This window comes from Bos taurus, chromosome 8 (genome assembly GCF_002263795.3).
Source record: "Bos taurus isolate L1 Dominette 01449 registration number 42190680 breed Hereford chromosome 8, ARS-UCD2.0, whole genome shotgun sequence".
In the NCBI taxonomy this organism is placed as follows: domain Eukaryota; kingdom Metazoa; phylum Chordata; class Mammalia; order Artiodactyla; family Bovidae; genus Bos; species Bos taurus.
In genome coordinates, this window is record NC_037335.1 from 10,000,288 (window position 1) to 10,013,245 (window position 12,958).

Sequence of the window (12,958 nt, forward strand, 5' to 3'; positions counted from 1 at the left end):
TAAAAACACAATAAAAATGAATTGCATGTTTTCTTAAATATAACACCAAAAGGACAAGTAACCAATGGAAACCTAGACAAACTGGACTTCATTAAAACGAAAAGTTTTGTGCTTTGAAGGACACCATCAAGAATGTGAAAAGACAACCCACAGCATAAGAGGAAAAAATTACAGATCATTATCCCTGATAAGGGACTTGTACCTAGAATATACAAAGAACTCTGACAACTCGAAAATAAAAAGACAAACCAGTCATGTACACACTGCTATATTTAAAACAGAAACCCAACAAAGACCTACTGTATAGCAGGGACCTCTGCTCGATGTTATGTGCTAGCCTGGATTGCGGGGGGGCGGGGGGAGGGGGTGGTCTGGGGAAGAATGGATTGCTAAGTCGCTTCAGTCGTGTCCAACTCTGTACGACCCCATAGACGGCAGCCCACCAGGCTCCCCCGTCCCTGGGATTCTCCAGGCAAGAACACTGGAGTGGGTTGCCATTTCCTTCTCCAATGCATGAAAGTGAAAAGTGAAAGTGAAGTTGCTCAGTCGTGTCTGACTCTAGCGATACCATGGACTGCAGCCTAACCAGGCTCCTCGGTCCATGGGATTTTCCAGGCAAGAGTACTGGAGCGGGGTGCCACTGCCTTCTCCGGAAGAATGGATACACATAGATACATGGCTGAGTCCCTCTGCTGTTCACCTGAAACTACCACAATGTTAACTGGCTATTTCCCACTACAAAACAAAAAGTTTACAGTTTAAAAAAAAAACAAAACAGACAACCCAAATAACAAACAGCAAAGTATCTAAATAGACATCTCTTCAAAGAAGATATATAAGTTTATTCCTAAACACATGAAAAGATGAGCAATATCCTAAGTCATTAGGGAAATGCAAATCAAAACTACACTGAAATACCACTTTGCACCCAGTAGGAGGGCTATAATTACAGAAAAGATCAAGTGTCGACAAAGACACAGAGAAATCAGAACCCTCATTCGCTGCTGGCACAATATAAAATGGTGCAGCTACTCTGGAAAACAGGCTGGGAGTTCTTCAAAATGTTAAACCAAGTATGTATCTATAAATAGTCATATAAAAAAGCATGTACATTAATGTTCATAGCAGCATTCACAATAGCAAAGAAGCAGAAATGGCCCAAGTGTCCAAAAATGGACAAATAAAATGTGTGCGTGCGTGCTCCGTCGTGTCCAACTCTCTGCGACCCCACGGACGCAGCCTGCCAGCTCCTGTGTCCATGGGATTTCCCAGGCAAGAATACTGGAGTGGGTTCCTATTTCTTTCTCCAGGGAACTTTAACCCAGGGGTCGAATCCACGTCTCCCGCATTGGCAAGCACATTCTCTACCACTGAGCCGCCTGGGAGTCAACAAAAGGTGCACGTCCGTACAGAATGAAGTGCTGACAGATGCCACTAGACAGACGAACGCCGAAAAGCACCGTTAAGTGAAAGAAACCAGTTACCAAGGAGCACATGTTACACGGTACCATGTATATGGGACGTCTGTAACAGATAAACTTACAGAGAAACTAAGTACATCAATGGCTGCCAATGCTTTAGAGGAGTCGGAGAAAAACAGAGGATGACTGCTAATGGGTACAAGCTTTCTTCTGATGGCGATGAAGATTTCTAAAGCAGATTACGGTGACAGTTGCACAACCTTGTAAATACACTAGAAGCCACTGAATGCGACCCTTAAATGAGTGAACTGTAGGACGTATGAATTATACTCAATAGATGTTACTCAAAAATGAATTACAAGAAAAGCGTTCACACTTGGATGTCATGGTAAATGTCAAGTTATTTAAAGGCTTCTAAATGTCTACCCTCAATTTCTGTACTTACCTCACTTTGGACAGGAAATAAACTGTCCATGAGTCAGTGCCAGGACTGGACACTCTGAGTGGCCCTGATCTACTCTGTTCTCTTATCTGTACTGTTCCTTCAAAGTGAGATATTTAGGTCCTGGGGCTTCCCAGGTGGCGCTAGTGGTAAAGAACCCTCCTGCCAATGCAGGATACGTAAGAGATGAGGGTTCAATCCCTAGGTCGAGAAGATCCCCTGGAGAAGGGCATGGCAACCCACTCCACTATTCTTGCCTGGACAATCCCATGGACAGAGGAGCCTGGTGGGCTATGGTCCCTGGGGTGGCACAGAGTCAGATACAGCTGAAGCGACTTAGCACACAAGATGTCTCAGTTACTACCAGCTACGAAACTCATTTGGCTGCCTCATCCAGCCTTTGAGTTAGTTTCCTGTCACTTGCCAACAAAAGCGTTTCTTGATTAAAAATCAGCTCCTCACCGAAACCCAAACATGATTTCATCATGGCGGAGGTGAGCGTCATCATCAATAGACAGGATGGCCTCTGTCTCGATTTCATTCCACGGCAGGAATCGGTTGTTCAGACTGTTCTTCTCAGTACGAACCACCTGTAAAGAGAAAGGGAAAACACTGATGATCAATGCTGTAATGCAGAATGCAAAAGAGGGCTGTCTTTAGGTCAAAGGAGATTGTGGCTAAATATGCAGAAGTGAAGAAGAACTAAAGAGCCTCTTGTTCCAATATTCATTGGAAGGACTGATGCTGAAGGTCCAATCCTTTGGCCACCTGATGTGAAGAACCGACTCATTGGAAAAGATCCTGATGCTGGAAAGGTTGAAGGCAGGAGGAGAAGGGGGCAACAGAGGATGAGATGGCTGGATACAGCATCACTGATTCAGTTAACACGAATTTGAGCAAACTCTGAGAGATACTGAAGAGACGGAGCCTGGCGTGCTGTGGTTCACGGGGTCCCAAAGAGTTGCCCACAATTTAGAGATTGAATAACAACAACAAAGCCAAACTGTACAATCGAGCACATGTCTTACAGGAACAAAAACTACTTTATAATTCGGCAAATTTATAAAGATTTCCCATTGGAAGCTTTATTCATTTGCTAACTAATTTTCCTGGGAAACAAGCTAAAGCTGAGGATTATTTTAAGTATGCAACAGACACGGTTTAGGGATATTAACAATAACTTTCCCAAGAGAACACAAAGCGGCAGAGCAGAACTGAGGTTACGATCCTCAGCTCCGGAATCCCCTGGAAACCCAACTCAGAACTCCCTGGAGTCTGTGTCCTTTCTGAGTCCCGATTTAAAGGCCTTTCTTTTCCATCTGAAACAACTAAGGCGAGCCCGTCCAGTTGAGGTTAATTACTCTGCTTCTGCAACTGCTACCTGCAACACCGACTACACTTACAAGAGCTTTTTCTCTCAAGGGGCACCTGACTCAGTAAAACTAAGAGCTTCTGTGCCCAAAGAAATTCCGAATTCAAAGAATCTTATCCCAAGTGACTGACATATGCAAAGCTGTTATTTCTTCCCGAAACAAAGATGCAGTGCTCGATCGTAAGAACTGCATTATAACTTTTAAAATTATTTAAATGTGCCTCCCTGGGAGGCTTCCCTAGTGGACTTCCCTGGTGGCTGAGACAATAATACGTCTGTCTACAATGCAGGAGACCCAGGTTCAATCCCTGGGTAGGGAAGATCTCCTGGAGAAGGAAATGGCAACCCACTCCAGTATTCTTGCCTGGAAAATCCCATGGACAGAGGAGCTTGGTGGGCTACGGTTCATGGGGTCACAAAGAGTCAGATACGACCGAGAGACTTCACTTTCACTTTTTTTCTTTCAAGTGTGCCTCAGATAGTAGCTACTACTAGGTGGTAGCTTTAGTATTCACTTTGACTCTGAAACTCAAACAAGGATGGACAGACTCGAGTACTCTGATAGCTCCTTTAATTTTATGGTTTCTATACCCATTAAGTATTGACTAACTAGTGAGGAATCATTTTATTCTCAAAAGCCAGAAACAAAGAGAACGTCTTGAGTAATCTTCTTTTTAGACAGTTGGGAAGGGACATCCTTCTTGCAATGGGACACCTGTACTGAGGCTCACCTCTACATGACGTGATGAATATAATTTTATCCAGGGTCTAAAAGCTGAGTGTTTTTGTTCATTGGTTGGTCACATCGCGCAGCACGTGGGATCTCAGTTCCCCGACCAGGAACTGAACCCATGGCCCCTGCACTGGGAGCACAGAATCTCAGCCACTGGACCACCGGGGAAGTCCGTGTGAATGGTTTTAAAGGTTCTCCCAGGACCTTGTGAGCACCGTCTCTTCAGCTTAAAATCCTCTCTCTCTCCTATTCCTCCACCACAACTATTCTCCCCCTGAACCCCCGGCTCAGATGTCTCCTTGCTCACCAATCTTGTCAAAAGTACTAATAATCACTTCTTCTATGTTCTTAAAGCAGAGACCTCACATTTCAATTCATTCATTCCAGCACACTTAGAATCCAATTAGTTCAGAGCCAGAAGGGCCTTGGAGATCATTCAGTCAACTTTTACTTTGCACGTGGACAACAGGCCCCTCACAGAGCTAGACTCCTAACTCACGCCTCCCTACTCCAAATCACTCTTCTTCTGGGAAACTTAGGTTAAACCTGTAAGTCTCATCTAGCTATAGGCCCCATGAAAAATGCATTATTAATTTGTGTACTATCAAGAAATAAAAATGCCGCCAAATAAGAAAAATACGAAAAAATAGTTCACCATTTAGAATGTTTACTCTAGTAAGAGCTTTTTAAAATTTCGACTCAGTCCTGGAGGAGTCCCTACCAAGTAACAACAAGGGGAAATTGGTAACAGATTTGCTGCTACCAACAGCAGACATCAGGGGCAAAGCAAAAGACACAGAAATCCATCTTGCCCTGCAGCACTTTTGAACAAGAAAAAATCTCCGCGCTTCTGGCCTGGACCTCCCAAGCTTGGGTTCAGCAGTGACAGAACAAAGGCACTGAAGGCCGGGTCAGGAAAGAGAGAGGGACGCGCAGGGGAGGCGGCCAGCTGCTCGCTGTGTGGGTTGCCCAGCTCAACCCCCAGGGAGTAGGACGCCGGTCACGGTAGCAGAAGTCAACTGCCAGCATCCAGTGCCGGTAAAATGCCATCTGTGGCTTAAGACACACACCCAATTTCAGACATGTGGAAATGTAAAATAACGTCCACCCTGGGTCAGTAGACCTCGGCAGTTGCGCACTATAACGCCTGCCCCCACAAACTACCCTGGGATCTTTCCTGTTACTTTCCAAGCGCACCCAGCATTCACTCAACACAGAACGGCAATGCTGCCTGTTCAGTGGACAGAGCTTTCCCTCAACCCTACCAGGGAATACACATCGCTTAAAACGAAGAAAACATTCAGTAAAACATCCGGTTACTGAATGCTCAATTGTAGGTTACCAATTTTGTGGGTCACTCACCAAGAGGATTATCTATACCACAATTAACAATTCAGGGGCTTCCCTGGTGGCGCAGTAGATAAGAATCCACCTGCCGACGCAGGGAACGTGGGTTTGACCCGGTCTTGTCTGGGAAGACCCCACGTGCCACAGAGCAACTAAGCCCATACGCTACAACGGCTGAGCCTGCGTTCTAGAGCCTGCAAGCCGCAACTAGTGAAGCCCGTGCCCCTGGGGTCTGTGCTCTACAAGATAAGCCTCCATGAGAAGCTCTCACATTGCAAGGAAGAGTAGCCCCCACTCACTGTAACTATAGAAAGCCCACAAGCAGCAACAAAGACTCAGCAGAACCAAAAAGAAAAGGAAACGCAAAAAAAATCCAGGAACACAGCACAGAGCTCTAGTACTCAAAGTGTGATCCCAAAGTCAGCAACATGGGCGTCACCCGGGACTCCATTAGAAAGGCAGAATTGCCAGCCGTCCTAAACCTACCTAGCCAGGACCTGCGTTTTAATATCTCCAGAGTGAGTCCTAGGCACGCAGCACTTTGAGAGGCGCTGGGACAGAGGGGAAAGCATGGCTTTGGAGTCAAGCAGAAAGACCTGAGTTCAGATTTCAATTCTACCACTTACTACATGCATGAACCTGAGTAGGCAGCCTCTGCGCGGAGTCAGCACAGCACCATGTTGTGCGAAAAACGGGAGCTACTTACCAGCCACACTTGACAACGCTACAGTCAACTCCTTCATCTAAAATTCAGAAACAACAATAAAAACTAACACCATCATGCTCTGATACCTAGAACACAGCCAGACTTTTGGTCTCATTACAAAGTGAATCGAATCAAGAGGACCTGCCTGTCCTGTGGAAAACCGAGACGGAGCGGAAGGTCTCATATCAAGTGTGTGTTGGCCTAGATTTCACATTCAGTTTTTTAGCAAGTTTATCAAAGTTCATTAAGAGGCATGTCCATTAAGAACAAGTCCTCTGGATTCAGGAATATAGCACATGTTCTGTCTCAGCTCATCCTGGCATTACTCCTCGGGGCTGGACGACAGCAAGATCTTCAGGGTAAGGGAACTGAATCGGAATAAAAGAGCAGCTTTCCAGGATTCAGAGAAACACAGAGTCAAGTATGGCTGCAGCCCACTTGTGGTTAACCCACGAAAAACTCCGGTCAGCAGGTCTGCTTTAAGGATTCTCAGCTAGGAGTGATTGTGACCCCCAGGGGACACTTGACAATGTCTGTGCACATCTTTGGTTGTCACCACTGGGTGGCCAGCGGGTTGCTTGCACTTAGTGGGCAGAGGCCAGGGATGCTGCAATCCCACACTGCACAGGGCTGCTCCCCACAACACAGAACTATCCAGCCCAAATGTCACTGCGCCATTTTCAGAATCAACCACCAGGAGAGAGCAAAGCCAACTCTGAATACGTGTAATTCGTAATGTAAGCACGTCACCTCTTTCTCATAACCAAAAGGATTTCTGCCTGTACAAAGTTCGCAAATACAAACTAAAAGCAAAGGGTGAGGGAAGGGTGGGCGAAGTAAAAGCTTTCTTTGGGACTTCCCTGGTGGTCCAGTGGCCAAGACTTCAAGCTCCCAATGCAGGGGGCCTGGGTTCAATCCCAGACCCCATATGCCGCAACTTACGGTCCCACATGGCACACCTGAGACCCAGCGCGGCCACATAAATAAATTAAAATTTTCTTTTAGGAAAAGCTTTCTTCTACCAGTTTTGCTTCAGAGCTGTAGTGCTTAATGGCTAGACAAAAGCTCAGCGAATCAACCATTATCCATTCTGGCACCAAAATCAGAAGGACAAAGAGATTTAAATATCTGTAACGCAAACATGCAGAACAGCATGGGCCTCTAAGGATCTGACAAAGGGCAGATCAAACGTGAAAGAAATGAGTCAACCAGAAGATGTCATGATTAGGAAATATTCTCACTTCTGTTGATGTTGTTTTCTTTCAAATTAAAACAATGCTCCTCCTCGCTCCCTCAACATTGGCTATTTTTTTCATGCCTTATGACTACAGCTTAGTGACTTGTGAGCATGAAGACTGACCTTCAAGCTATTGATTTAACTACCGGTATGACACTGACCAGAATGTACAGAGCACAGTGCCTGCCATACAGAAGGTGTTCAACAAGTGCTTTACAAATGAATAAACAAACAGGAAATAGGACCTAACTTAGTCCAGTCCCATCCATATTTTCAGAATATGGAATAAAGACTTGAAAAGTTTATATGTCAACTATAAACACTGATTATACTGAAACCTCTTAGTATCTAATCTAGTTTTCTAGAGCAAAAAAAAAAAAAATCCATCAACCTACAACAGTCAAGGTCAGGAGCAGTGCTCACTAACACTCTTTTTCCTGTTTCACATACAGTACTCAGATGATGGCCCCTAGTCCTCTGTTCACCTTCATTCATGAAGGCGCCCCTCTTCTCACCACAAAAGAATAGGGCAACAGGCAGAACCTAGACCCCCAGTGTATGCAAATGCATGAGCTGTACATGTCGTACAAAACATACAGAAAACAATCAGTATCCTCAGTTAACATTCAACCTGGGTTCTGAGGAATTCTGGACTTTATGAATGATAAAAGAACTACTACTTAAATAGAATCCTTTCTGCCAATATGTTAACTAACCATTTGGTTTCTAAACCCAGGTAGAATCCGAAAATTCACGTTAATTAGCCAAGTATCAATTCACTTAGTAAGTATTTAATTAGCTATCATGATAAGTCTTTTCCGAATTAGTAGCAAATAACTCAGTATCTGAGGGCCTCCCCAGTGGCTCAGTGGTAAAGAATCAGCCAGCAATGCAGGAGACACAGATTCAACCCCAGGTCAGGAAGATTCCCAGGAGGAGGAAACGGCAACCCACTCCAGTATTCTTGCTGGGAAAAACCCCATGGACAGAGGAGCCTGGCGGGCTAGCCAGCAAGAAATGAAGCCTTTAACGGCCCAGCTGGCAGAGGCCCAAGCCTGAACTGTAACGACTCTTGAGTTAACAACACAGCCGGTTTCTCCTCCAACCTTCCTCAGCAGACTCCTGGGGCAACAGGACTAAAATAACCACCCTGGCATGACATTAAGTTCCCCAGACAGAACCTGCCTTGTTCAATTCTAGTATCAAGGACTGGGAGAGAGGGGAAAAGGGCTGAAAAACCACCTCATATCTCCACAATCTTCTCTTGGGCAATACAGCGCGTTCTGGCCTCATCTCCAGAGACCCTGGAGACTCCCACAGCAGTATGATACACTTCTCTCTGAATCACCATCTCCACCATGACTGCCCCATCCAGGCCGCCAGCACCCCTCACCTGGGCTCCTGCAATAGCCTTTCAACTCTGTCTGCTCTTTCCCCCATCATCCCACAGTATCATATTTCTCTCTGCTCAAAACCCTCCCCTTGCACCCTCACACACTGAGAATATAAAACCTTCAGTCCTCACCATGGCCTACATGTGCCGCCTCTGTCTCCTCCAACCTCCTCTCAAGCTCTACTCTGGATCATTCCACCCAGGGTACACAGGGTCCCCCTGCCATGGCCTGAGCACAACAAGCTTCCTGCACTTCCTGTTCTCTGTACATCCCCCCAGAATTTACATGGTCCATTCTCCCACTTCCCTCAGGCTTCTGCTCAAATGTCACCTCTTCAAAAAAGTCCTCCTAGGCACCCTATTTAAAGGAGCTGTACCCTTTATAGAGAACAGAACTAAAAATTAAGGATTGAGGGCCTCGGCTGTCAGGGACCTACAAACAAGCGAGTTCACAGCCTAGAGATGGACAGTGTTTTGAGTGGGCAAGACTACACGGTGAACAGCAAAGTCCCCTTTGTAAAACTGCAAAAGGACCGAGTTTGATGTTCTTGTTTCCACAGGATGCTCCAACAAGGCCACCCTATATACTATTTTCCAAAATGTAAAGCAGAGTGAAAAAGATGTGTTAATTGGTCAGAATAAACCAGTAACCTGAACCAATATTTTGGGTGGGGCTGTGTATCAGAGACCAGCTGGAGGCTCCTGCCCACCCAGACGCAGCCTCCTACTGACGGCAACATTAACTCTGGACAAAAATACCAAAAGAGCATTACCTAAAGACACCAGACTGAGCAGAAGGCGACACATTACGAAGGGGAGCCAAAATTTAGGAAGGAATTACTGACATGGGGAGAATCACCGCCGCTTTCCCCTTGAGGGTAGACCAGAGCTGGTACCAAGGTTAGCTTAAACTTGCATACAGCACCCAGCTGTTCTGGCCTGAGGAATAAGAGGAAAGAGCCTGGGGCAACCACCACCCCTGGAAGAAAGGAGTTGCAGCAGAGAGAGAACCAGACAGGAGAGCTCCAAGTTCTGTGTATAAAGCTCCCAGTCTCCAGGTCACCCCAGAACCATGCATTCTTTCTGCTGTTCACAAGCAGACCAGCTACAGATAAAAAGGCTGAACTAACATTTGTGTTGCCACCCAAGAGAACTTGCTGTCCAACCAAATTAACTTCCCGCTAAAACTAAAAGCTCAACACTTTTCAGAGAAATAAAACAAAATCCACAGTCTTCGCGACATTCACAATTTAATACAAAACTGTTTGCTGTACAAAGACCCAGACTAACCAGAAGAATATGACCCCCAATTACAATGAATACTCAACCCATATGCTGGAATTAGCAGACCAAGAGGTTAAAGCAGCTAACATAACTGCACTCATTGAAGTGAAGTAGGGACTTCCTAGGTGGTCCAGCGGTTAAGAATCTGCCTTCCAATGCAAGGGACGTGGGTTTGATCCCTGATCAGAGAACTAAGATTCCACACGGCAAGGAGCAAGAAAGCCCATGTGCTTAACTACTGAGCCCTCACGCTCCAGAGCCCCTGTGCCACAACTAGTGAGTCCATGCACAGCAATGAAAGATCCCACGTGAACCAATGAAGACTCCACGTGCTGCAACGAAGACTCAATGCAGCCAAATAAATAAAATACATTTTTAAACGAGGTGTATTCAGAATGGGAAAAAACGAAACAGGAAATCTCAGGAGAGAAACAGAAACTATTATTTTTAAAAACGTGGAAATTCTTAAACTGGAAAACACAGTATCTGAAATATAAAACTGACTCAATGAAGAACAGTGTAGACACCAAAGTCAGCAAATGTGACAACATATCAACAGAAATTATCAAAGATAAAAAATGATTTTTAAACAATGAACAGAACTGCCGAAAACTGCAAGACAGTATCAAAATGCCTAGTATAGTATAATGGACAAATAAAATTGTAAAATATATTTTTTAATGCCTAGTATACACAGAATGAAGTCCCCAAAGAGGAAAAAAATACCTGATTAAATATTGAATAAAAAATTCCCCAAATATAATTTTAAAATACATAAATTACTAGATTTAAGAGCCTTGTTGTTTAGTTGCTAAGTGTTGTCCCACTCTTTGTGACTCCATGGACTGTAGCCCACCAGGCTCATCTGTTCATGAGATTTCCCAGACAAGAATACTGGAGTGAGTTGCCATTTCCTTCTCCAGGGGATCTTCCCCACCCAGGCATTGAACCCACATCTCCTGCACTGGCAGGCGGGTTCTTTATCACTAAGCCACCTGGGATAAGCCCTTAAGAGACTAAGTGAAGCCCAATCAGAACACAGATCAAAGAAAACCACGCAGAGGCGCATCACAGTCAAACTGCTGGAAACCACGTGTATAGAAAAAGTCTTCAAAGTGGCCAGAGAAAAATAACACACTACCTATGGGGAAATAAATATTTGAGAAATCACTGACTATCACTACAAACAACGGCAGCCAGGAAACAGTGGAAAATCTTTAAGATGCATGAAAGTGCTGACTTCCCCCCTAGAAGGGAGCTTTTCAAAAGGCAGGCCTTCAAATCCCCTGGCCCAACGCCACCCTCCATTTGACTTCCATTAAACATTCATGACATTCCACTCAAGGAGCTAAGGAACCCGATTCAACTGCTCACAAACAAGTAAGAGACAGAAAGATACCTCTGGTGCAGCCATCCCTACCATCCCGGTGAGAGACCCCACCTCCCTGTGGGCAGCACTGTCAATTCGAACAGGCCCTACCTGATCTCAACTGAAACTCTCTTTACATAAAGCATGCTGGGCAGGAGGGTGGCAGTGAAAATCACACTTACTCTCTGCCAGACCCAGAGTAGCTTCCCCCTTGCTTGGTAAGTAATGGAAAAGAGAGAGGGATTTCACCACAGGCCCCAGTAGGTACGCCTGAGACAACCCTACTCTCTACTTGAACACCGAGGGCTCAACAGACTTCACAGCCCACAGACAGACAGCATTTGTGCCCGCTGCTATGATGGCACCCTGAGCAGAAGACACCCACAGACTGCCCAACATTTTCTGAAGTGGCAGGTAGGCTCCTGGGTTGCTTCTTTTAGCTCAAATCATCTTCCCTGAAGGAATGGAACCTGAAAGACTGCCCGGTCATCTTATAGAGATCTACTGTTAACTGTAACAAAATGAACAAAGAGGTCACGTCTGCATCCTCGTCGGAAAACCCACTCTCAGACGGCTCCTAACACTACCACTTCCCACCGCGGAGGGCCACCCTCCCTCTCAGCCCACCGTGACAGCTCTGTGCCCCAGAGGGCGGCAGCTCAACTGCTGCCCAAAACCCTGCCTCTCCTACATACTGAATAGAAAGCAGTCCAAATATTTAGAGAATGGGGTGAAATTTTCCAGCTTGAAGAGTTTCTTCTTTTTTCACAGGAACTAGGGAGAAAGACAAAAAAAAAAAAATGTGTACTACTAATACGGACAAGCTATTCAGAGCTGCCCCCAGCCTGGAGAGTTTCTGGCCCTTTCTGACTAAGCATGGTATTGCTGCAATGAGTGGCTCAGTAATCAAAGAGAACGATTTATCTCCCACCAGAGTTAAAAGGAAGGACTCATTGTGGCAAGCACTCTGCTGCACTTCAGACACTGTTAACCGTGGCGGCATCAGCTTCTCCACGTCCCTAACAAATTTACAGAAAACTCAGCAAAATGGAAAACACAGGCTGCTTTGCTAATGAGGAGCATCGACCTTTCACAGAACGATTTTTTTTTTTTTTTAATTTTGATGACATTCAAAAAGTTGTAACTAGGAAAGAAAAAAAGTGAAACGTATTTGGGAAGAAGTCTAGAGAGAAATCTCCCTGTCTACAAAGCTTTCTTAATATACAAAATAAATTCTGGGGTCAAAAGTTTGCAGCACCCTACAGTCTTTGAAGAGTCTCTGATTATAAATTCAATTAAATAAAATACAAGAAAAGATTAGCAGCAGTAGGAAGAAAGTAGCGGCATTTGTAAAAAAAAAAAAGAAAACAAAGATTTGTACAAGAGAAGAAAGGTAGTAACAGTTAAGACACAAGGGAAATTAAGTCATGGGTACAAGGAGGTTTATCAGTGAAGTGAGTCCTTAACATAAGCAGAACATCCATGCTGACTTCCATCTCCTTTGACATGAAGGAATAAATAGGAATCAAATAATTATTGGGCACTTTTCCAGTATATTAAAAAGCAGAGACATTACTTTGCCAACAAAGGTCCATCTAGTCAAAGCTATGGTTTTTCCAGTAGTCATGTATGGATGTGATAGTTGGACTATAAA

At 44.9% G+C, this 12,958-nt stretch overlaps 1 protein-coding gene across 5 annotated transcripts in view; it reads right to left on the reverse strand.

Annotated features, from left to right (window-relative positions):
* The window catches only part of EXTL3 (exostosin like glycosyltransferase 3), a 143,926-nt gene that overhangs the window by 34,944 nt on the left and 96,024 nt on the right, over window positions 1-12,958 (reverse strand). For all 5 annotated transcript variants that reach the window (XM_005209868.5, XM_059889289.1, XM_005209869.5 and 2 more), the window contains one exon: window positions 2,326-2,453. In XM_005209868.5, coding sequence (XP_005209925.1) covers window positions 2,326-2,453 — 128 coding nt within the window. The remainder of the gene's footprint in view (window positions 1-2,325; window positions 2,454-12,958) is intronic.